The sequence below is a fragment of the Procambarus clarkii genome, chromosome 79 (genome assembly GCF_040958095.1).
Source record: "Procambarus clarkii isolate CNS0578487 chromosome 79, FALCON_Pclarkii_2.0, whole genome shotgun sequence".
Classification (NCBI taxonomy): Eukaryota; Metazoa; Arthropoda; class Malacostraca; order Decapoda; family Cambaridae; genus Procambarus; species Procambarus clarkii.
This window is the reverse complement of record NC_091228.1, coordinates 19,574,485-19,598,654: the sequence shown is the minus strand read 5'-3', so window position 1 is coordinate 19,598,654 and position 24,170 is coordinate 19,574,485. Positions and strand designations below refer to the sequence as shown.

At 48.7% G+C, this 24,170-nt stretch overlaps 1 protein-coding gene across 1 annotated transcript in view; it reads right to left on the bottom strand.

Annotated features, from left to right (window-relative positions):
• The window catches only part of LOC123764603 (alpha-1-inhibitor 3), a 188,026-nt gene that overhangs the window by 40,872 nt on the left and 122,984 nt on the right, over window positions 1-24,170 (bottom strand). The window contains exons 14-17 of the mRNA XM_069314571.1: window positions 13,331-13,388; window positions 10,643-10,871; window positions 7,039-7,267; window positions 43-269 (exon numbers count right to left, since the gene is read on the bottom strand). Of these exons, the coding sequence (XP_069170672.1) occupies window positions 43-269; window positions 7,039-7,267; window positions 10,643-10,871; window positions 13,331-13,388 (743 nt within the window). The remainder of the gene's footprint in view (window positions 1-42; window positions 270-7,038; window positions 7,268-10,642; window positions 10,872-13,330; window positions 13,389-24,170) is intronic.

Sequence of the window (24,170 nt, the reverse complement as noted above, 5' to 3'; positions counted from 1 at the left end):
AATGCTGATAAGTAGTGAGGAAAGAAGGAATATTTTGCTGACCTTCTGTTGATGGATGAATCACCGGAGCCGCAGGGCTGCGAGTATTCATGGTCGACGAAGGCAGCAACGCTAATGTTGACTTCTCCGATCACCAGGGGTTTGATCCTCACTATGTGAACGACCTTGTCCTGTGCCGGGACACAAGAGCTACGCTTCCCGAGGACAATCTGCTCAGTCGCCTCCTCCAAGATCTGGTACTCCTCACTCTCCTGCACCCTCACAGACACCTAAACCAAGACAGTAGACACATAAGAATTAATGGCATCATTAATGTTTTGAGTGACTTGAAGCAGTTACCGCTCCAGGATGATCTGTGAATGGCATGACTTAAGTTAGAATGAGGAGGTTAGACATTATCGTAAGTCACTGTTAGAAGAAGGAGCAAAGCCTAACACAGTTTGTATCTCTGGAAGCCAGGAAGACTGTGTAGCTCAGTCTGTGTCGCTGGAAGCCAGGAAGACTGTGTAGCACAGTCTGTGTCGCTGGAAGCCTAGAAGACTGTACTCACCTAGTTGTGCTTGCGGGGGTTGAGCTCTGGCTCTTGGGTCCCGCCTCCCAACCGTCAATCAACTGTTTACTAACTACTTTTTTTTCCACACCACACACACACACACACACACACACACACACACACACACACACACACACACACACACGTCAGGTAGCAGCCCGTGACAGCTGACTAAATCCAAGGTACCTTTTATTGCTAGGTAACAGGGGCATTCAGGGTGAAAGAAACTTTGTCATTTGTTTCTGCCTCGTGCGGGAATCGAACCCGCACCACAGAATTACGAGTCCTGCGCGCTGTCCAAAAGGCTACAAGGCTGTGTGTGTGTGTGTGTGTGTGTGTGTGTGTGTGTGTGTGTACTCACCTAGTTGTGTTTGCAGGGGTTGAGCTCTGGCTCTTTGGTCCCGCCTCTCAACCGTCAATCAACAGGTGTACAGATTCATGAGCCTATCGGGCTCTGTCATATCTACACTTGAAACTGTGTATGGAGTCAGCCTCCACCACATCACTTCCTAATGCATTCCATTTGTCAACCACTCTGACACTAAAAAAGTTCTTTCTAATATCTCTGTGGCTCATTTGGGCACTCAGTTTCCACCTGTGTCCCCTTGTGCGTGTTCCCCTTGTGTTAAATAGACTGTCTTTATCGACCCTATCAATCCCCTTCAGAATCTTGAATGTGGTGATCATGTCCCCCCTAACTCTTCTGTCTTCCAGCGAAGTGAGGTTTAATTCCCGTAGTCTCTCCTCGTAGCTCATACCTCTCAGCTCGGGTACTAGTCTGGTGGCAAACCTTTGAACCTTTTCCAGTTTAGTCTTATCCTTGACTAGATATGGACTCCATGCTGGGGCTGCATACTCCAGGATTGGCCTGACATATGTGGTATACAAAGTTCTGAATGATTCTTTACACAAGTTTCTGAATGCCGTTCGTATGTTGGCCAGCCTGGCATATGCCGCTGATGTTATCCGCTTGATATGTGCTGCAGGAGACAGGTCTGGCGTGATATCAACCCCCATGTCTTTTTCCTTCTCTGACTCCTGAAGAATTTCCTCTCCCAAATGATACCTTGTATCTGGCCTCCTGCTCCCTACACCTATCTTCATTACATTACATTTGGTTGGGTTAAACTCTAACAACCATTTGTTCGACCATTCCTTCAGCTTGTCTAGGTCTTCTTGAAGCCTCAAACAGTCCTCTTCTGTTTTAATCCTTCTCATAATTTTAGCATCGTCCGCAAACATTGAGAGAAATGAATCGATATCCTCCGGGAGATCATTTACATATATCAGAAACAAGATAGGACCGAGTACAGAGCCCTGTGGGACTCCACTGGTGACTTCACGCCAATCGGAGGTCTCACCCCTCACCGTAACTCTCTGCTTCCTATTGCTTAGATACTCCCTTATCCACTGGAGCACCTTACCAGCTACACCTGCCTGTCTCTCCAGCTTATGTACCAGCCTCTTATGCGGTACTGTGTCAAAGGCTTTTCGACAATCCAAGAAAATGCAGTCCGCCCAGCCCTCTCTATCTTGCTTAATCTGTGTCACCTGATCGTAGAATTCTATCAAGCCTGTAAGGCAAGATTTACCCTCCCTGAATCCATGTTGGCGATTTGTCACGAAGTCCCTTCTCTCCAGATGTGTTACCAGGTTTTTTCTCACGATCTTCTCCATCACCTTGCATGGTATACAAGTCAAGGACACTGGCCTGTAGTTCAGTGCCTCTTGTCTGTCGCCCTTTTTGTATATTGGGACCACATTCGCCGTCTTCCATATTTCTGGTAGGTCTCCCGTCTCTAGTGACTTACTATACACTATGGAGAGTGGCAGGCAAAGTGCCTCTGCACACTCTTTCAGTACCCATGGTGAGATCCCATCTGGACCAACAGCCTTTCTAACATCCAGATCCAGCAGGTGTCTCTTGACCTCCTCTCTCGTAATTTCGAACTCCTCCAAGGCCGCCTGGTTTACCTCCCTTTCTCCTAGCACAGTGACCTCACCCTGTTCTATTGTGAAGACCTCCTGGAACCTCTTGTTGAGTTCCTCACACACCTCTCTGTCATTCTCTGTATACCTGTCCTCGCCTGTTCTAAGTTTCAATACCTGTTCTTTCACTGTTGTTTTCCTTCTGATGTGACTGTGGAGTAGCTTTGGTTCGGTCTTGGCTTTGTTTGCTATATCATTTTCAAAATTTTTCTCTGCTTCTCTTCTCACCCTGACGTACTCATTCCTGGTTCTCTGGTATCTCTCTCTGCTTTCTGGTGTTCTGTTATTCCGGATGTTCCTCCACGCCTTTTTGTTCAGTTTCTTCGCTTCCATACATGCCCTATTATACCATGAATTCTTCTGTTGCTTCTCGGATTTTTCCCTTTGGGCCGGGATGAACCTGTTTACTGCCTCCTGACACTTTTGGGTAACATAGTCCATCATACCCTGTACAGACTTGTCTCTGAGGTCTGTGTCCCAAGGTATTTCACTTAGGAAACTTCTCATCTGTTCATAATTCCCCTTTCGGTATGCCAGCCTTTTGATTCCTAGTTCTTTTTGGGGGGAGATAAGTCCTAGCTCTACCAGGTACTCAAAGTTCAATACACTGTGGTCACTCATTCCCAAGGGCGCTTCCATCTTAACTTCCCTTATATCCCATTCATTTAGGGTAAATATCAAATAGAGCATTGCTGGTTCATCTTCTCCTCTCATTCTTGTTGGTTCTTTGGTGTGCTGGCTTAGAAAGTTTCTTGTTGCCACGTCCAGCAGCTTAGCTCTCCATGTTTCTGGTCCTCCATGCGGGTCTCTGTTCTTCCAATCTATCTTCCCATGGTTGAAGTCTCCCATAATTAGTAGTCCAGATCCATTCCTGCTAGCAACAGAAGCTGCTCTTTCTATTATGTTAATGGTGGCCATGTTGTTTCTATCATATTCCTGTCTAGGTCTTCTGTCATTTGGTGGTGGATTATATATGACTGCGACTATAATTTTTTTCCCTCCATTTGTTACAGTACCTGCTATGTAGTCACTGAAACCTTCGCAGCCCTGAATATCCATCTCCTCAAAATCCCAGCCTTGTCTTACCAGCAGAGCTACACCACCCCCACCTCTTCCTTCCCTCTCTTTCCTCATAACATAATAGTCCTGTGGGAACACTGCATTTGGTATCGTTTTCGTGATCTTTGTTTCTGTGAGGGCTATTATGTCTGGGTTTTCCTCTAGTACCAGTTCTCCAAGCTCATTTGCTTTATTTGTAATTCCATCTATGTTTGTGTACATCGCTTTGAGGCTCACTTTCTTCTGTCCCTTCTCAAATCGCCTCCTTGGTGAGTGTTCTGCTGGTGGGGGAAGCTGTTCCATGGGTGTGAGGACCTGTGAGGTGGATAACAGGGTCTCAGAGGATACTGGGATGAGGGGCGGGGGATCCAGTGAAGGGGGAGGGACAGGGAGGGTATGGGGTGAAAGGGGAGGGAGGACGGGAAGGAAAGGGGGGGGAGGGAGGACTCGGGAGGAGGGGAGGGGTAGAAGGGTGGGGATTGGGTGTGGGGGGAGGGAGATTTTGCTGAACATTTGAGTGGGGGCAGGGAGGGTTTGGGGTAGGGGGGTTTTCTATGCAGTGGAGGGAGGCGGGGTTGTCCTCCCTTCTGGTGTTACTGGGTAGCTGGTTGTGGGTTCCCCCCTCGCCTCTGGGGGTGTTGGGTTGGAAGCTGTGACTTCCTGGTTTTCCCCTCTCGCCCTGCGCCTCTTCCTTGCTTCTGCCGCCACGGCTCTCTCCTCCCTTGTCATGTCTCTCTGGAGGAATACATTTTTTAATTTTCCCACGTTTTTCAGGGAGCTCTTCCTTGATAGGATCTTCTCCTTTGTTTTCTCGTTTGCAAACACTATCTTTATCATTCGGTCTCGGTCTTTGTTGTACCGGCCTAGCCTGAAAACCTTCTCAATGCTATGCTCAGCCCCTTCCATGTCTAGTGCCTTTAGTACTTCATTCACTGCTGCTTTGTCCTTGTCACTCCACTCTGTCCTATTAGATCCTTCCTGCTCCTTAATACCCACAGCAACCACTGATCTGTTCCTTTCCAGCAGTTGGCTAGTGGAGCGTGCCGCCTCCTGCGAGGTGGCTGCTTTCATGGCCACCTCCATCACTGCAGTCATTACTTCAGAGTTATTTTTTTTTAGTATTTCCGCAAATGTTGCTTTTATTGTGGCATTCTCATCCAGAAAACTATTACCACCTTCTCCCTGGGTGGTTTTTTGATTCTCAGCCTCGATACCATTTTCTTTGAGGGCTCTAATCTCCTCCTTTGCTGTTGTCAGCTCTCTTTTCAGGTTGCTTATTTCGTTCTTCATTTCCTGCATCATTTCTTGCATCTCACTCTTGATGTCCTCCAGAAACTGGGCGAACATTTCCTTCATCTCGTCACCTTGGCTCTTTCCTGTTCCCCTGGGACCTCTGGCTGCCATGCTTGACCCTGTTGGGATGGGGGAGGGAGAGAGAGAGAGAGAGAGGAAGAGAGAGAGAAAGAGAGAGAGAGAGAAAGGGAGTGATAAAGGGAGAGATAAATGGGTGGGTGGGGGGGATCCAGAGCCTTCCACTGAAGTGAGAAGAAAGTAGAAGGGGAGGGGGGGGGGAGGAGATGGAGAGAGAGGCGGGAGGGAGAGAGAGGAGAGGGAGAGAGTGGGTGAGGGAGAGAGCGGGTGAGGGAGAGAGCGGGTGAGGGAGAGAGCGGGTGAGGTGTGTGTGTGTGTGGGCAGAGAGGGAGGGGGAAGGAAAGAGAGGGAGGGAGAGGGGGAGGGAGGGAGAGAGGGAGGGAGAGAGAGAGAGAGGGAGGGAGAGAGAGAGAGAGAGAGAGAGAGAGAGAGAGAGAGAGAGAGAGAGAGAGAGAGAGAGAGAGAGAGAGAGAGAGAGAGAGAGAGAGAGAGAGAGAGAGAGAGAGAGAGAGAGAGCAGGAGAGAGAGAGAGAGAGCAGGAGAGAGAGAGAGAGAGCAGGAGAGAGAGAGAGAGAGCAGGAGAGAGAGAGAGAGAGCAGGAGAGAGAGAGAGAGAGCAGGAGAGAGAGAGAGAGAGCAGGAGAGAGAGAGCAGGAGAGAGATAGTGGGAGAGGGAGAGAGGGAGTGGGAGAGAGGGAGAGTGGGGAGGGGAAGAGTGTGTGTATGGGCGATGCGGGGGACTGGGGGTGGGGGGGGGGGGAAAGGCGACTAAGTCAGGTCAGGTCCGATGGTGGGGTCAAGATGGGGGGGGGGATAGTAAGGTCCTATCCCAGATGCCTTTTCCCCTGACTGGACAATTGTGTGTGTGTGTGTGTGTGTGCACGCGTGTGTGTGTCTGTTTTAGTGTGTGCACACTTGTGTGCGTGTATGTGTCAAGATATCCCTTATGCGTTACCTCTGCCTAAATGAGCCACTCTGAGATTTTTAAATATATATGATATCCTGAACGAGAATTTGATAATCTTTTACCTCAATCTGTACACCTGATTAATTGACCAGAGAGGGGTACATACCAGTCTGCCTCCCGCTCACACAACCAGATGAGCGATGTATGATGACGATGGTTATCCGTCGTTGTCTCCCACTAGGTGATTCACTAAGTGCTGGTAGATTGATGAGGTCGTTCTTCTCTTTCAACACAAAGCTCTGGAGTCAGTCACTGTATCGTTATGTGACAGTTCACTAATTCACTGTACCACTGATCACAGTCACCACTCAACAGCACAATCAGGTAGCTCCACGGCGGGTCGTCCCACCCGGTCAGGTCACACACTTACATGCACCGGTGATGCCCTAGCTCCACTTTTGGTTTCTTCGCCAAATCTTCGCACTATCACTAGCGATATGACTATGCTATGTTGCACCCTGCTAGCTACACACTGCGAGAGGCCAAATACTATGATCTAGCCTCTATACTCCTTCAATGTCCCGAGAAATTGACGAATTTCCGCGGACCTCACTAATCGCGTGTGTCTCCTACCTTCTCCGCGCGCTTTGTAACTCTGTATCTATGTATGCACTTTTCCTGAATAATTATTATTCAGGAAATATACACATTTGTAAGTTCCTTATCCACACCACACGGCCAATATCTGCATCGCCAATATCCACACCTACACATCCATAACCAGATTTACACGTCCTATAACCACATCTACATGTCTAATGTGTGTGTGTGTGTGTGTGTGTGTGTGTGTGTGTGTGTGCGTGTGTGTGTACTCACCTAGTTGTGTTTGCGGGGGTTGAGCTCTGGCTCTTTGGTCCCGCCTCTCAACCATCAATCAACGGGTGTACAGATTCCTGAGCCTATTGGGCTTTATCATATCTACACTTGAAACTGTGTATGGAGTCAGCCTCCACCACATCACTTCCTAATGCATTCCATTTGTCAACCACTCTGACACTAAAAAAGTTCTAAAAAAGTTAAAAAAGGCCAGGCATAGTTCACCATCTTTCGGTGTGTGTGTGAGTGTTGCTGGCAAGTCAGAGATAAAGAGGCGGACTTACAGGTATGGGTTGGTCGAGGTAGTTGAAGACAGACATCTTGACGGGGAGGATCTCTCCACGCTTGAGAGAGGGGGGAAGGGTGAGGTCGACGAAGAAGGGGGTGAAGGTGGTGATGGACTTCCTCTGGGAGAGTCCTACGCCCTTCTGTGGGTGGGCACACACGGCCTTGCCCACCCACTGTGTGATGGTGTCCGGTACAGTCACCTGCTGGGTGCTCATGCCTGACGACCTGCCAATAACCACATACAACACTAATTATTACATTTACACCTTTATGCCAAAACTGTAACCAAGTTCATAATTATTACAACACTGATGATATATATATTCTGATTTAAATTATCACTGAGAACTTCCCAATAGAAGTGATGATTAGTGAAGGAGTGTTCATCATCCTCATCATACTTACGCATCTCAGGAGGCCGTGATTTAAAGTGCAACAATTGATCGTCACTCACCGGTTATAGTATAACAATTGACCATCACGTGCAACTCCACACAGTCAATCTCCACCTACCGACAGGTTGACAGCCAGCCCCTCCACCCACCGACACGTCGACAGCCAGATCCTAAACCCACTGATACGTCGACAGCCAGCCACACTAGTAGCCGACCCGTCGACAGCCAGACCGTCCACCCACCTACACGTCGACAGCCAGCCCCTCAACCCAACGACATGTCGACAGCCAGATCCTCAACCAACTGACACGTCGACAGCCAGACCCTCCAACCACCGACACTTTGACAGCTAGCCCCTGTACCCACCAACACGTCGACAGCTAGCCCCTGTACCCACCAACACGTCGACAGCCAGCACCCTCCACCCACCGACACGTCGACAGTCAGCCCCTCCACCCACCGACATGCCGACAGCCAGATCCTCACCCAACTGACACGTCGACAGCCAGACCCTCCAACCACCGACACTTTGACAGCTAGCCTCTGTACCAACCGACACGTCGACAGCTAGCCCCTGTACCCATCGACACGCCGACAGCCATCCCCCTTCCCCCACCGACACGTCGACAGCCAGCCCCTCCACCCACCAACAAGCCGACAGCCAGCCCCTCCACCCACCAACACATCGACAGCCAGCACCCTCTACCCACCGACACGTCGACAGCCAGCACCCTCTACCCACCGACACGTCGACAGCCAGCCCCTCCACCCACCAACACATCGACAGCCAGCACCCTCTACCCACCGACACGTCGACAGCCAGCCCCTCCACCCACCGACATGTCGACAGCCAGTCCCTCCACCCACCAACACGCCGACAACCAGCCCCTCCACCCACCAACACATCGACAGCCAGCACCCTCTACCCACCGACACGTCGACAGCCAGCACCCTCTACCCACCGACACGTCGACAGCCAGCCCCTCCACCCACCGACACGTCGACAGCCAGCACCCTCCACCCACCAACACGTTGACAGCCAGCCCCTCCACCCACCAAAACGCCGACAGCCAGCCCCTCCACCCACCGACCTGTCAACCGCCAGCCCCTCCACCCACCGACCTGTCAACCGCCAGCCCCTCCACCCACCGACCTGTCAACCGCCAGCCCCTCCACCCACCGACCTGTCAACCGCCAGCCCCTCCACCCACCAACACGCCGACAACCAGCCCCTCCACCCACCAACACATCGACAGCCAGCACCCTCTACCCACCGACACGTCGACAGCCAGCACCCTCTACCCACCGACACGTCGACAGTCAGCCCCTCCACCCACCAACACGTCCAGCCAGCACCTCCACCCACCGACACGTCGACAGTCAGCCCCTCCACCCACCGACACGTCGACAGCCAACACCTCCACTCACCGACACGTCGACAGCCAACACCTCCACTCACCGACACGTCGACAGCCAGCACCCTCCACCCACCGACACGTCAACAGCCAACATCCTCCACCCACCGACACGTCGACAGCCAGCCTTTCCACCCACCGACACGTCGACAGCCAGCACGCTCTACCCACCGACATGTCGACAGCCAGCCCCTCCACCCACCGACACATCGACAGCCAGCACCCTCTACCCACCGACACGTCGACAGCCAGCCCCTCCACCCACCGACACGTCGACAGCCAGCACGCTCTACCCACCGACACGTCGACAGTTAGCCTCTCCACCCACCAACACGTCGACAGCTAGCCCATTCATCCACCAACACGTCGACAGCCAGCCCCTCCACCCACCGACACGTCGACAGCCAGCCTCTCCACCATCCGACACGTCGACAGCCAGCCCCTTCATCCACCAACACGTCGACAGCCAGCCCCTCCACCCACCGTCGACAGCCAGCACCCTAAACCACCGACACGTCGACAGCTAGCCCCTCCACCCACCGACACGTTGACAGCCAGCCCCTTCATCCACCGACATGTCGACAGCCAGCCCCTCCACCCACCGACACGTCGACAGCCAGCCCCTCCACCCTGCGACACGTCGACAGCCAGCCCCTCCACCCACCGACACGTCAACAGCCAGCCCCTCCACCCACCGTTACGTCGACAGCTAGCCCCTCCTCCCACCAACACGTCGACAGTCAGACCCTCCACTCACCGACACGTCGACAGCTAGCACTCTCCACCCACCGACACGTCGACAGCCAGCCTCTCCACCCACCGACACGTCGATAACCAGCCCTTAATCTACCCACCGACAGGTCGACAGTTAGCCCCTTCAAACATCGAAAGGTCGACAGTCAGCCCCTCCTGACCTAGAGAGCGTGCAGAGATCCTTTACTGCTAGAATCCACTCAGTAAAACATCTAAATTACTGGGACCGACTAAAGAGCCTAAATCTGTACTCCCTTGAGCGCAGGCGGGAGAGATACATAATAATTTACACGTGGAAAATAATTGAGGGGCTGGTCCCAAACCTGCACACAGAAATAACACCACATGAGACCAGAAGACATGGCAGGATGTGCAGAATACCCCCGTTGAAAAGCAGAGGTGCAACAGGTACTCTGAGAGAGAACTCTATCAACATCAGAGGCCCGAGACTGTTCAACACGCTTCCACTACACATAAGGGGCATAACTGGCAAACCCCTCACAGTGTTCAAGAGAGAACTGGATAAGCACCTCCAAAGGATACCTGATCAACCAGGCTGTGAGCAGCCGCGTCTAACAGCCTGGTTGATCAGTCCAGCAACCAGGAGGCCTGGTCGACGACCGGGCCGCGGGGACACTAAGCCCCGGAAGCACCTCAAGGTAGGTACCCACCGACACGTCGATATCCAGCCCCTCCACCCACCGACACGTCGACAGCTAGCCCCTCCTCCCACCGACACGTCGACAGCCAGCACCTCCACCCACTGACAAATAGTGCAGGAATGTGTGACACTAGAGCAAGATAAGTGTTAAGTTTTTCTAGTAAGTGGAATGAAATGTCAGAAGTTCCAAGGTGGTCTGAAGTTCTATCGTGCTCTGCATGAATGTAAATTATATGTATTATGGATTTGAACTATTGCTGGAAACCTTTCGAAATAAAGATCAAATGCAACACCCAATATAGTCTGTGAAGATCAGTGTTCACAGACAAACAAAACGAAACAACTTCACAGATACAACTATAAGTTGGAGACTTACGGGACAACGATGATGTCCCAGAGCCAAGTCTCTGGGAAATTGGTCCTAGGAACATCTGGCTGTTGTTCGCTGCCTTTCTTACTGGCGCTGTCTGTGGCGAAGGGCGGCGGGGGTGACTGGGGCCGGGCGGCGGCGGGCGCAACGCCATCAGCGAGGCCGCCACCAAAACCACCCACAGGTCTACCACCCTCTGCCAAGTGGTGCACACTCTCTAAATAGTGACGACGCTCTGTAAAGTCAAGAGTTTTTATGTTCATCAGAAGATTCAAGTTAAGCAATTGCCCGCTCAACCACTTGGGCTGGACGGTAGAGCGACGGTCTCGCGTCAGGCAGTTCTGTGTTCAATCCTCGACCGTCCAAGTAGTTGAGCACCATTCCTTCCACACCAACCAATCCCAAATCCGTATCCTGACCCCTTCCAAGTGCTATACAGTTGTAGTGACTTGGCGTTTTCCCCTTGATAGTTCCCTTCCCTTCCTTCTTCTCCCCCCTCCCTTCCCCCCACAAAAAGCACCGAGCTCAAAAGACTACTTACCTTCGCATGTGTCAGATATAAAATCAAATCTCAAGATATAATTTAGTATGGCACAACATGTGCATCCACACCAAGGTAATGTGCACAACACTAGCAGGGGTAACATCATGTGCACCTACACCACAGTAGTGTGCACAACACTTGTGGGGGTAACATCTTGTGCACCTACACCACGGTCGTGTGCACAACACTAGCGGGGGGGGGGGGGGGGGGGTAAAATCATGTGCACCAACACCACAGACTCAAGCCTCCAGCCTGAGTCAGTGTTACGAACAAAACTCCCGAGCCCGAGCACGAAGCCATAAAGTCCACGCCATCTGTGAGTCCGCTCCCGAAAACCCCACAACATGGACAACGCCATCTAGTGGTGACAGGATATGCCAGCAACAGGCGCTGGATTCCTGTCCTAGTCGGCTCGCGAAATAGCCGCTGCTGACCTCTGGCGAGGTGGCGCTTAGACAGTGAATGCCATCTATGGAGCGAAGAGGTGGACGTTTGTGTCTAAGCTAGTAAGTGATGTTTCCTAGTGGTCCCATGTAGTGTCCCAGTACTGATGATGTGTCTGGTTTCAGAGTCAACCTAGGACTGCTGTGTTGGACGATGGATCAATCTACCCAAGGCAGCCAAGGTCTCTACACCAGTCTGCTTTGAAGAAGCTGTGAGCCACCCCCGGACGAAATCTGCTGAGAGTGTAATTGCCTGCCTGAGGAGTGGCAGTGACGGGAATCGCCGTATCCGGGGCTGGCTGGTGGAAGAGACTACCCACTGGTGTGCCAAATGAGGAGAGTGACCAGCGAGTCACACGAGGCTCCTGCCTAGGGCTCGCAACCCTAGAATTAGTCGTGGAGTGGCCTAACAGCGATGCTGATTGGTACCTGCCAGCTACAGGCTGGACTCTGGTTGTAGACCATCCCGACGAGGCACCCAGTGGGATTGTGATTTGGCTGGCCCGTGGCCAGGGTAGATTCATCATGGATTCATCGTGGGCCACGGAAAAGGAAACCAAGAAAGGCTACCCAGAGTAAGCGTCGCCAAGTGTCCAGCGTCTTCAGAGAGGGAGACTATCATTGTTCATATAGTGTAGTAACACATCCGCCTAAGTTTTATATTTTATATGGTGGAAAATTATAAAACTGGAAATTATATATGGAGGAAAGTGCTAATTTTGTATATTTAAAGTACCTTCATTGTTGCTTTAACTTGCATTATGGGGCACACCCCTTGAAAGCCTCTACTAACTTGGGGCCGGATACCCAAACTTTAATACCATCAGAGAAGAACCCGGTTGCGTCCCAGTAGGGCCGTAACAGTCAGCATATCCAATTACTGATTAACTGAATTTGTCTTTGAGTTTGACTTGATATAATGTTATTATTACTACAACTATTATCATAATGTTCGGGCTTTTAACTTTTTAAAGCTGAAATAAAAATTTACTTTACATATTTACAATTGAAAAATATAAATGAATAATTATTGTGCATTTCAAATTTGTGATTTAATACTTCCGAATTTTATTACATTTTGAATATGATGTGATTTTATGGAAGTGGGAGAAGAAAGGTGCTCCTGGTCTTGTTTGGCAGTAAATATGCAGGTATAAATAACAGTACAAAATATTTATAGCAATACAGTCAGTTATAATCATGTAACACTTACAATTAGGAGTCTGAGAAAACAACCTGTTCTCGCACTTGCTTACAGTTATTATTGGCTTATTTAATAAGTGAATATGTGACATACTAATTGATTGTGAATATTTTAGTTTACCTTGAAAAGCTTCATAGAAAACACCGACCTCACCTAACCTTCTTAGTATGTTAAGATAAGCATCTTATTGCTTCTTATTTACAATTATTACTTAACCTATCAACGGTATAGGTTAAGTAATAATTGTAATTAAGAAGCAGTAAGATGCTTATCTTAACATACTAAGAAGGTTAGGTGAGGTCGGTGTTTTCTATGAATCTTTTCAAGGTAAACTAAAATATTCACAATCAATTAGTATGTCACATATGCACTTATTAATAAGCCAATATTGACTATAAGCAAGTGCGAGAACGGGTTGGAGAAAAACAGCTGAATGACAAAGTAAACATTGATAATTTTGACACTAGGAAGAGAGGCCGTTGATGAAGAGAAGGGAACATTACCTTCCTCACACGGTCTCGTCTCTAGTGTCAAGTCGCTGAAGACGAACAAACCAGAGTTCTGAAAAACAAGTTAAAGAATTAATACATGTTTTACAATGGCAGAAAGGCATCACAAATAACGGAGACTATAAGAACTATATTTATTATAAAACTTACCAAGAACATCAATACCAATAATAATTCAAACGATAATGTCAAGAAACTTCACTAACTGCTAGAAAATTAAACTGCATAATATATCTGGCGTTGTCTCCAGTTGAATTAATACGAATCAATGCTACTATTAGTACGTCCTTCACACGATGATAACTGAATATTAGGCAAGACTCGAAGTCAGCAAAGACCCAAGCAAGAGCTCCCAGGAGGTCAGCAAAGACCCAAGCAAGAGCTTCCAGGAGGTCAGCAAAGACCCAAGCAAGAGCTTCCAGGAGGTCAGCAAAGACCCAAGCAAGAGCTCCCAGGAGGTCAGCAAAGACCCAAGCAAGAGCTCCCAGGAGTTCAGCAAAGACCCAAGCAAGAGCTTCCAGGATGTCAGTGATGACCCAAGCAAGAGCTTCCAGGAGGTCAGCAAAGACCCAAGCAAGAGCTTCCAGGAGGTCAGCAAAGACCCAAGCAAGAGCTTCCAAGAGGTCAGCAAAGACCCAAGCAAGAGCTTCCAAGAGGTTAGCAAAGACCCAAGCAAGAGCTTCCAGGAGGTCAGCAAAGACCCAAGCAAAAGCTTCCAGGAGGTCAGCAAAGACCCAAGCAAGAGCTTCCAGGAGGTCAGCATAGACCCAAGCAAGAGCTTCCAGGAGGTCAGTAATGACCCAAGTAGAAGCTTCCAGGAGGTCAGTGATGAACCAAACAAGTGCTTCCAGGAGGTCAGTGATGACCCAAGCAAGAGCTTCCAGGAGGTCAGTGATGACCCAAGCAAGAGCTTCCAGGAGGTCAGTGATGACCCAAGCAAGAGCTTCCAGGAGGTCAGTGATGACCCAAGCAAGAGCTTCCAGGAGGTCAGTGATGACCCAAGCAAGAGCTTCCAGGAGGTCAGTGATGACCCAAGCAAGAGCTTCCAGGAGGTCAGTGATGACCCAAGCAAGAGCTTACAGGAAGTCAGTGATGACCCAAGCAAGAGCTTCCAGGAGGTCAGTGATGACCCAAGCAAGAGCTTCCAGGAGGTCAGTGATGACCCAAGCAAGAGCTTCTAGGAGGTCAGTGATGACCCAAGCAAGAGCTTCCAGGAGGTCAGTGATGATCCAAGTAGGAGCTTCCTGGAGGTCAGTGATGAACCAAACAAGTGCTTCCAGAAGGTCAGTGATGACCAAAGCAAGAGCTTCCAGGAGGTCAGTGATGACCCAAGCAAGAGCTTCCAGGAGGTCAGTGATGACCCAAGCAAGAGCTTCCAGGAGGTCAGTGATGACCCAAGCAAGAGCTTCCAGGAGGTCAGTGATGACCCAAGCAAGAGCTTCCAGGAGGTCAGTGATGACCCAAGCAAGAGCTTCCAGGAGGTCAGTGATGACCCAAGCAAGAGCTTCCAGGAAGTCAGTGATGACCCAAGCAAGAGCTTCCAGGAAGTCAGTGATGACCCAAGCAAGAGCTTCCAGGAGGTCAGTGATGACCCAAGCAAGAACTTCCAGGAGGTCAGTGATGACCGAAGCAAGAGCTTCTAGGAGGTCAGTGATGACCCAAGCAAGAGCTTCCAGGAGGTCAGTGATGATCCAAGTAGGAGCTTCCTGGAGGTCAGTGATGAACCAAACAAGTGCTTCCAGGAGGTCAGTGATGACCCAAGCAAGAGCTTCCAGGAGGTCAGTGATGACCCAAGCAAGAGCTTCCAGGAGGTCAGTGATGACCCAAGCAAGAGCTTCCAGGAGGTCAGTGATGACCCAAGCAAGAGCTTCCAGGAGGTCAGTGATGACCCAAGCAAGAGCTTCCAGGAGGTCAGTGATGACCCAAGCAAGAGCTTCCAGGAGGTCAGTGATGACCCAAGCAAGAGCTTCCAGGAGGTCAGTGATGACCCAAGCAAGAGCTTCCAGGAGGTCAGTGATGACCCAAGCAAGAGCTTCCAGGAGGTCAGTGATGACCCAAGCAAGAGCTTCCAGGAGGTCAGTGATGACCCAAGCAAGAGCTTCCAGGTCAGTGATGAACCAAGCAAGAGCTTCCAGGAGGTCAGTGATGACCCAAGCAAGAGCTTCCAGGAGGTCAGTGATGAACCAAGCAAGAGCTTCCAGGAAAAATGTACAATACCGTTCCAGCATTCGCCACCTGAAGATGTGAACATACACGAAACCACTCTCCAGGAAGACATTCAGCTGCAGCAAAGCAATTTCAGTCATCATCCCAGGAAACACAAAACGAAAAAATTATTTGTTCTACAGTTAAGAAGTTAAAGAGTAAGAGCTGACTCAACATCTTTAGAAAGTATCTGAAGAGAAGGAAGAACTCTGTTAAGAGCAGTGATATCTGAAGCAAGACGAGTTTCTAAAGAGGTGAAGGAACCAAGATGGTTTGAGTGGTGTCAAACTCTAAATGAACATAATAGTCTTGGAGAGACATGAGGCCAGATTAAAGCCATATCAGGGTGACCATTCCGACCACAGACATATATTCAACAAATACAAGAGGTTGAGAGACTTCCTCACCAATTTCCAGAGAGAGCAGCTTAACATCAGCTTACTACAACGGTCAGAACAAGTAAATCATGAGAGGTTGACAGCCATTCATGAGAACATAGCTATATTCAACGAATGAGGATGAATGAGAATATTCCCTTCAACGAATGAGGTTGTCCCTTCACCAAACAAGAAGGTTCTCTCGCTGGAGAATAAGCCATATTGGACGCTATATATGCATCTGGGGTAAACTACCGACCTCTTAGAAGAAAGGAGATATAATTCCGTTTCCTGAGCCAAAAGAACCTGGTAATTACAGACCCATTATCATCATGTTGCAGGACTGAAGGTCTTAAATAGGCTTCTGTGGAAAACTGGAGGTCTGCATTAGTACATATTTGACTTCACTAGAGCAGTAGGTACTGCCAACGGCATAGCAACATTACTAGGAACAGTTAACTCAGGTTCTGCTATAATAATCTCCGTATATTTAGTGAAAGGATTCGAACTTGCAAGTCCGCAATCAATTTTATAGATGTTAAAAAAAAAGTGTCGGAGGAAAACTGCCTTGATTCAAAATGACCTGAAAGGTATGCCAGAGTAAACCTGCAAGGCCAAGTGTCAGGTTACCAGTTGCATGAGAATGGGACTCCACAAGGAGGAGTTACAGACTCAGTGCTAGTCATTAACATCCTTATGAAAAACCTCGCTTCCCTGACATTTCCAGAAAGGGTTAAATTCCTAAGCTATGCTGATGTATCATTAGTCGTCACAGGTCCTTCTCTTTTGAATAAAGTCCAAATGACGCTAGATAAAGTAACATTTGAATGGTGTATTTTTGGGCAAAAAATATCTGCACATAAATCTAAAGCAATGAGACTGGGTGGCAATAATCAGGAGTCACCTACGCATTCAAGACATTAATCTTAAGGGGTTATACAATATCAATATCTCGGAGTATGGATTGGTTCTAAAAACATTCAACAAGCAAATTTAATGTCTGAAGGAGAAATCAAAATCACGACTGAATATAATGAAAATAATCACAGGGCCCCATCCAGGAGCGAGACACAGAGTGTTAATAATGTTTAACATACACACCGTTCATTCCATAGTTGATTATGCAGCGCTTGCCTTACTCACTCTTTCTCCTGGTCAATGGGCAATGGTTGAGGGTATTCAAAATGATGCAATGCGAGTCATAACAGGGACTCCCAGATGGACTAAAATACAAAACCTAAGACTAGAAACTAAACTAACATGGGTTGAAATAATGGTAAAAGGGCCTGCTGCCTGCATGCTGACCTACATATTGACTAGACTAATAATCAGTTCACTCAAAAATATAATCACTAGAGGAGTTACTTGGGATAGAAGAGCTTTGAAAAAAACACATAGACTCTCCATGCAATACATTCGAAATTATAAATAGAATCATAAAGAGATAGCTCGAAATACACGAAGACTTCGTTATGCAGCCTATTGGAAATCCCTGGCACCCGACTAAGATTATGACTCTTCAAGTAAATATAGAACTAGACTAATCCTCATCTGCTATGCATCATTGCACACACATGGATATAGAAGCAAACTTGGCATCTGGAGACATCATTTAGTTCACAGATGGATCAGTAGACCAGCAGGGACAAGAAACCGGAGCTGCAGTTAGGGCAAGAAAGTCTGTAGTTAGTTGGAGACTCTCAAACGGGTGTTCATCTTTACAAACAGAGATGCAAACTGAGATTCAAAAGGCTTTGGAACATGCTCTTGCTGAACACCGAGAACATGTAATCATACACACAGATTAGAGAACTGCCATTGAAATCTTGCAATAAGAACACATACATGACAACATCCATCTGATCACAAATGTCATATCATTAATGCAAACACCCATACGTCAAGGCCGTCGGGTACTTATCAACTGGGTGCTAACTCACGTGTGAATAGAATACTAGAGAATGACAATGCAGATGAAGCTGCAAATCTTGCAACTAAGAGGAGGAATGTAAACTTTTATATACCACAGAGTTGAGCACAGATTAAGAAAATAATTAGAGTTTGATTAATTCAGAAAATGTACAGTGACCCCAACACAGCAGTTGCAAGATCAGGATCTGCGTGCTGGTACAAAAAAAAATCTACCAACTACGAACTACTTAGTTTGATGAAAGGGAGCAGCAGAACAACAAATGTACACTTACGCCGCATCAGGCTTGGATACCCATGTGCATGGGAAACAGACTTACAGGTTCCAGAAGATGAGAGGAAATATCAACACTGGAGAAATGCCCGACAGACAACTGGAACATTACCTAACACAGTGAACAGTTACAACCCAAATAAATTTACAAATGAGATTTAGCACTACATAAGAAGTTGTTAAACATTTTGGACATAATGTTACGAAGCCAATATAAGAGTCATCACTGGTCATCCACCATTTGAAACAGAGAGCAACAAGCAAGAGTGAGAGGACCAGCCAGAGGCTTCACAGGCTCCCAAACGTCTGGCCCAATAGGCAACTTACACAAGAAAACCACCATGATTTTGTTACTGTAATTCATGAATTATCAGTAAACTTTTCATCACAATACAAGTTCAAAATAACATAAATTTACTTTATTACATTTTCGAACGCGTTCAACGCAAGACCTTTGAACATTTCTCAGTATAGACTATAGTATATAATACACTATATGGCTATACTCAGTATAGCCATAAAATAAGATACTTCTATACTGAAAAATGTTCAGTTTGATGGCTTCAAATTATCTTGTTATGTTACCTTTTAGTGCATATATAGTTCTGGATGTGTATTACAAACTACTGATTTAAGCCGTCTTAATGCACCAATCTTTAAAATTAAAACAAATTAATAAATATTTTAAACGAAAATTACAGTGTTACAACTATACGTGTCATATGGGGCCAGACTTTTAGAACACACTGTATAAAGCAATTCACAATTCTGAGTGTTTATTTTCACTGAAATCTTATGTTAGGTAACCTAGCCGAAGTCTTGGAACACACCTGGAGTGTCTTGAGAGAGACGAGCTGCCCAGTTGGTCTCCTGAGACAACCGGCAGACACACACTGCCACTGACGGACTGCCAGATCCTCCTTCCAGAAAATAAGCACTCAGACAACTCTAAGAATTTCTTTTCTCACAACCTCCACCCACTGCTTCCGTCACAACCTCCACCCACTGCTTCCATCACAACCTCCACCCACTGCTTCCATCACAACCTCCACCCACTGCTTCCATCACAACCTCCACCCGCTGCTTCCATCACAACCTCCACCCACTGCTTCCATCACAACCTTCCCCCACTGCTTCCATCACAACCTCCACCCACTGCTTCCATCACAACCTCCACCCACTGCTTCCATCACAACCTCCACCCACTGCTTCCATCACAACCTCCACCCACTGCTTCCATCACAACCTCCACCCACTGCTTCCATCACAACCTCCACCCGCTGCTTCCATCACAACCTCCACCCACTGCTTCCATCACAACCTCCACCCACTGCTTCCATCACAACCTCCACCCGCTGCTTCCATCACAACCTCCACCCACTGCTTCCATCACAACCTCCACCCGCTGCTTCCATCACAACCTCCACCCACTGCTTCCATCACAACCTCCACCCACTGCTTCCATCACAACCTCCACCCACTGCTTCCATCACAACCTCCACCCACTGCTTCCATCACAACCTCCACCCACTGCTTCCATCACAACCTCCACCCACTGATTCCATCACAACCTCCACCCGCTGCTTCCATCACAACCTCCACCCACTGCTTCCATCACAACCTTCCCCCACTGCTTCCATCACAACCTCCACCCACTGCTTCCATCACAACCTCCACCCACTGCTTCCATCACAACCTTCTCCCACTGCTTCCATCACAACCTTCCCCCACTGCTTCCATCACAACCTCCACCCACTGCTTCCATCACAACCTTCCCCCACTGCTTCCATCACAACCTCCACCCACTGCTTCCATCACAACCTTCCCCCACTGCTTCCATCACAACCTCCACCCACTGCTTCCATCACAACCTCCACCCACTGCTTCCATCACAACCTTCCCCCACTGCTTCCATCACAACCTCCACCCACTGCTTCCATCACAACCTTCCCCCACTGCTTCCATCACAACCTCCACCCACTGCTTCCATCACAACCTCCACCCACTGCTTCCATCACAACCTCCACCCACTGCTTCCATCACAACCTCCACCCACTGCTTCCATCACAACCTCCACCCACTGCTTCCATCACAACCTCCACCCACTGCTTCCATCACAACCTCCACCCGCTGCTTCCATCACAACCTTCCCCCACTGCTTCCATCACAACCTCCACCCACTGCTTCCATCACAACCTCCACCCACTGCTTCCATCACAACCTCCACCCACTGCTTCCATCACAACCTCCACCCGCTGCTTCCATCACAACCTCCACCCAGTGCTTCCATCACAACCTCCACCCACTGCTTCCATCACAACCTCCACCCACTGCTTCCATCACAACCTCCACCCGCTGCTTCCATCACAACCTCCACCCACTGCTTCCATCACAACCTCCACCCACTGCTTCCATCACAACCTCCACCCACTGCTTCCATCACAACCTCCACCCACTGCTTCCATCACAACCTCCACCCACTGCTTCCATCACAACCTCCACCCACTGCTTCCATCACAACCTCCACCCGCTGCTTCCATCACAACCTTCCCCCACTGCTTCCATCACAACCTCCACCCACTGCTTCCATCACAACCTCCACCCACTGCTTCCATCACAACCTCCACCCACTGCTTCCATCACAACCTCCACCCGCTGCTTCCATCACAACCTCCACCCAGTGCTTCCATCACAACCTCCACCCAGTGCTTCCATCACAACCTCCACCCACTGCTTGCGTAGAGGAAGGAGTATCATCGGGAGATTCACAATACTGAGAGCAACTTACCCAAACCAAAGAAATGTTTTAATTTAAAATTAAAATTAAATTAAAATAATATTGACTGACATAATATGAGAGTAAACATCGCAACACTCCAGGGCTGAGTGGCAGCAGCAGACCGATCTGAGCTGACGTAGTCGTGCAAGAGGTCCGACAACACTGAACCAGTTCAGTCCCGAGAGGTCGGTCCCGGGAGGTCGGTCCCGGGAGGTTAGTCCCGAGAGGTCAGTCCCAACAGGTCAGTCCCGAGAGGTCGGTCCCGGGAGGTCAGTCCCAAGAGGTCAGTCCCCAGAGGTCGGTCCCGAGAGGTCGGCACCGAGAGGTCGGTCCCGGGAGGTCAGTCCCGAGAGGTCAATCCCGGGAGGTCGGTCCCGGGAGGTCAGTCCCGAGAGGTCGGTCCCGAGAGGTCGGTCCCGAGAGGTCGGTCCCGGGAGGTCAGTCCCGAGAGGTCGGTCCCGGGAGGTCAGTCCCAAGAGGTCAGTCCCGAGAGGTCGGTCCCGGGAGGTCAGTCCCGAGAGGTCGGTCCCGGGAGGTCAGTCCCAAGAGGTCGGTCCCGAGAGGTCAATCCCGAGAGGTCGGTCCCGGGAGGTCGGTCCCGGGAGGTCAGTCCCAAGAGGTCGGTCCCGAGAGGTCGGTCCCGAGAGATCGGTCCCGGGAGGTCGGTCCCGGAAAGGTCAGTCCCAAGAGGTCAGGAATGCATTGCAAGTGCGTCGAGTCCCACATGAGCAGCGGGAGCACCAGAGACCCACCAGAGAGAACTGGTCAAGTCGACCACACCAGAGACCCACCAGAGAGAACTGGTCAAGTCGACCACATCAGAGACCCACCAGAGAGAACTGGTCAACTCGACCATACCAGAGACCCACCAGAGAGAACTGGTCAACTCGACCACACCAGAGACCCACCAAGTCGCCACGACAGAACAGGACGGCAGGGAACACCTAACTCCTGAACTAAAACTTCTGAAATACGAAAAGGTTAAAGTTGACCACATTCCGCTAGGCCGCCGGCAGACAACTTGTCAAGTACGTTCATCATGGGTCCAGGAGCTGGCAAACATATTGTCATTAAACGGGATTTAATGAGGTACCTGAGGGAGGTAGAGAATGAACTACCACTATACGACCTATCCCAGTCAATCCTCCTTGTTTCCGTTGTATAGTAACGATAGCGACCATAGTACATATTCCGACGTACACCGCAGTTAGGAAGTAGAAATCGGTACTTTTGGATTAGAAAAACCGGAAAATATTTCCGATTTTTGTTGTGAAGACACTCACGTAACCTAACCTCCCTAGGCCTAACTCACGTTATATGAGGTCTAATATTGTGCATAAGGGAGCTTTACTAGCAATATATAGTTTGTTTTTTACCTTCATTTTTCGGACTATTATGCGAATGGTATTATTATTTACTATTTACTTTACTATTATAAAGTGTAATGAATAGTACCATATTCTACTCGCTAATTGCCTAGTATGTCAAGTTTTATTCTATTGTGCTCATGGCTACAAAAGGTGCTATCTGAACAAGAGGATGGGTTACCTAGCCCTAGCAACCTCTAAGGCGTGTTGCTAGGGGGATGAGAGCAGTGAGACACACTGACAGTGTGAGACTCACACTGATAGTGTGAAACACACTTATAGTGTTAAACACACTGATAGTGTGAAACACACTTATAGTGTTGGACACACTGATAGTGTGAGACTCACACTGACAGTGTGAGACTCACACTGATAGTATGAAACACACTTATAGTGTTGGACACACTGATAGTGTGAGACTCACACTGATAGTGTGTGACCCACACTGATAGTGAGACACACACTGATAGTGAGAGACACACACTGATAGTGTGACACACACTGATAGTGTGACACACACTATCGAAGCTGACGAAAACAATAACAAATGCAGTGTTCCCCACAGGACTATTATGTTATGAGGAAAGAGAGAGAGAAGGAAGAGGTAGTGGTGGTGTGGCCCTACTGGTAAGAAAAGGCTGGGATTTTGAGGAGTTGGTTGTTCAAGGATGTGAAGGTTTCAGTGACTACATAATAGGAACAATAACAACTGGAGGGCAAAAAATTATAGTCGTAGTCATATACAATCCACCACCAAATGACAGAAGACCCAGACAGGAATATGATAGAAACATAATGGCCACCATTAACATAATAGAGAGAGCAGCTTCTGTTGCTAGCAGGAATGTATCTGGACTACTAATTATGAGAGACTTCAACCATGGTAAGATAGATTGGGAGAACAGAGACCCGCGTGAAGGACCAGAAACATGGAGAGCTAAGCTGCTGGACGTGGCAACAAGAAACTTTCTAAGCCAGCACATCAAGGATCCAACAAGAATGAGAGGAGAAGATGAACCCGCAATGCTTGATCTGATATTTACTCTAAATGAGTGGGATATAAGGGAAGTCAAGATGGAAGCACCCTTGGGAATGAGTGATCACAGTGTATTGAACTTTGAGTACCTGGTAGAGTAAGAAATTAACCCCTCCCCCCCCCCCCGAAAAAGAACTAGGAAACAAAAGGCTGGCATACCGAAAGGGAAATTATGAGGAGATGAGAAGCTTCCTCAGGGAAATACCTTGGGACACAGACCTCAGAGCTAAGTCTGTACAAGATGTGATGAACTATGTCACCCAAAAGTGTCAGGAGGCAGTGAGCAGATACATCCCGGCCCAAAAGGAAAAATCCGAGAAGCAAAAGAAGAATCCATGGTATAATAGGGCATGTATGGAAGCAAAGAAACTGAACAAAAGGGCGTGGAGGAATTTTCGGAATAACAGAACACCAGAAAGCAGAGAGAGTTACCAGAGAACCAGGAATGAGTATGTCAGGGCAAGAAGAGAAGCAGAGAAAAGTTATGAAAATGTTATAGCAAACAAAGCCAAGGCAGAACCAAAGCTACTCCACAGTCACATCAGAAGGAAAACAACAGTGAAAGAACAGGTAGTGAAACTTAGAAGAGGCGAGGACAGGTATACAGAGAATGACAAAGAGGTGTGTGATGAACTCAACAAGAGGTTCCAAGAGGTCTTCACAACAGAACAAGGTGAGGTCACTGTGCTAGGAGAAAGGGAAGTAAACCAGGCGGCCTTGGAAGAGTTCGAAATTACGAGAGAGGAGGTCAGGAGTCACCTGCTGGATCTGGATGTCAGAAAGGCTGTTGGTCCAGACGGGATCTCGCCATGAGTACTGAAAGAGTGTGCAGAGGCACTTTGCTTGCCACTCTCAATAGTGTATAGT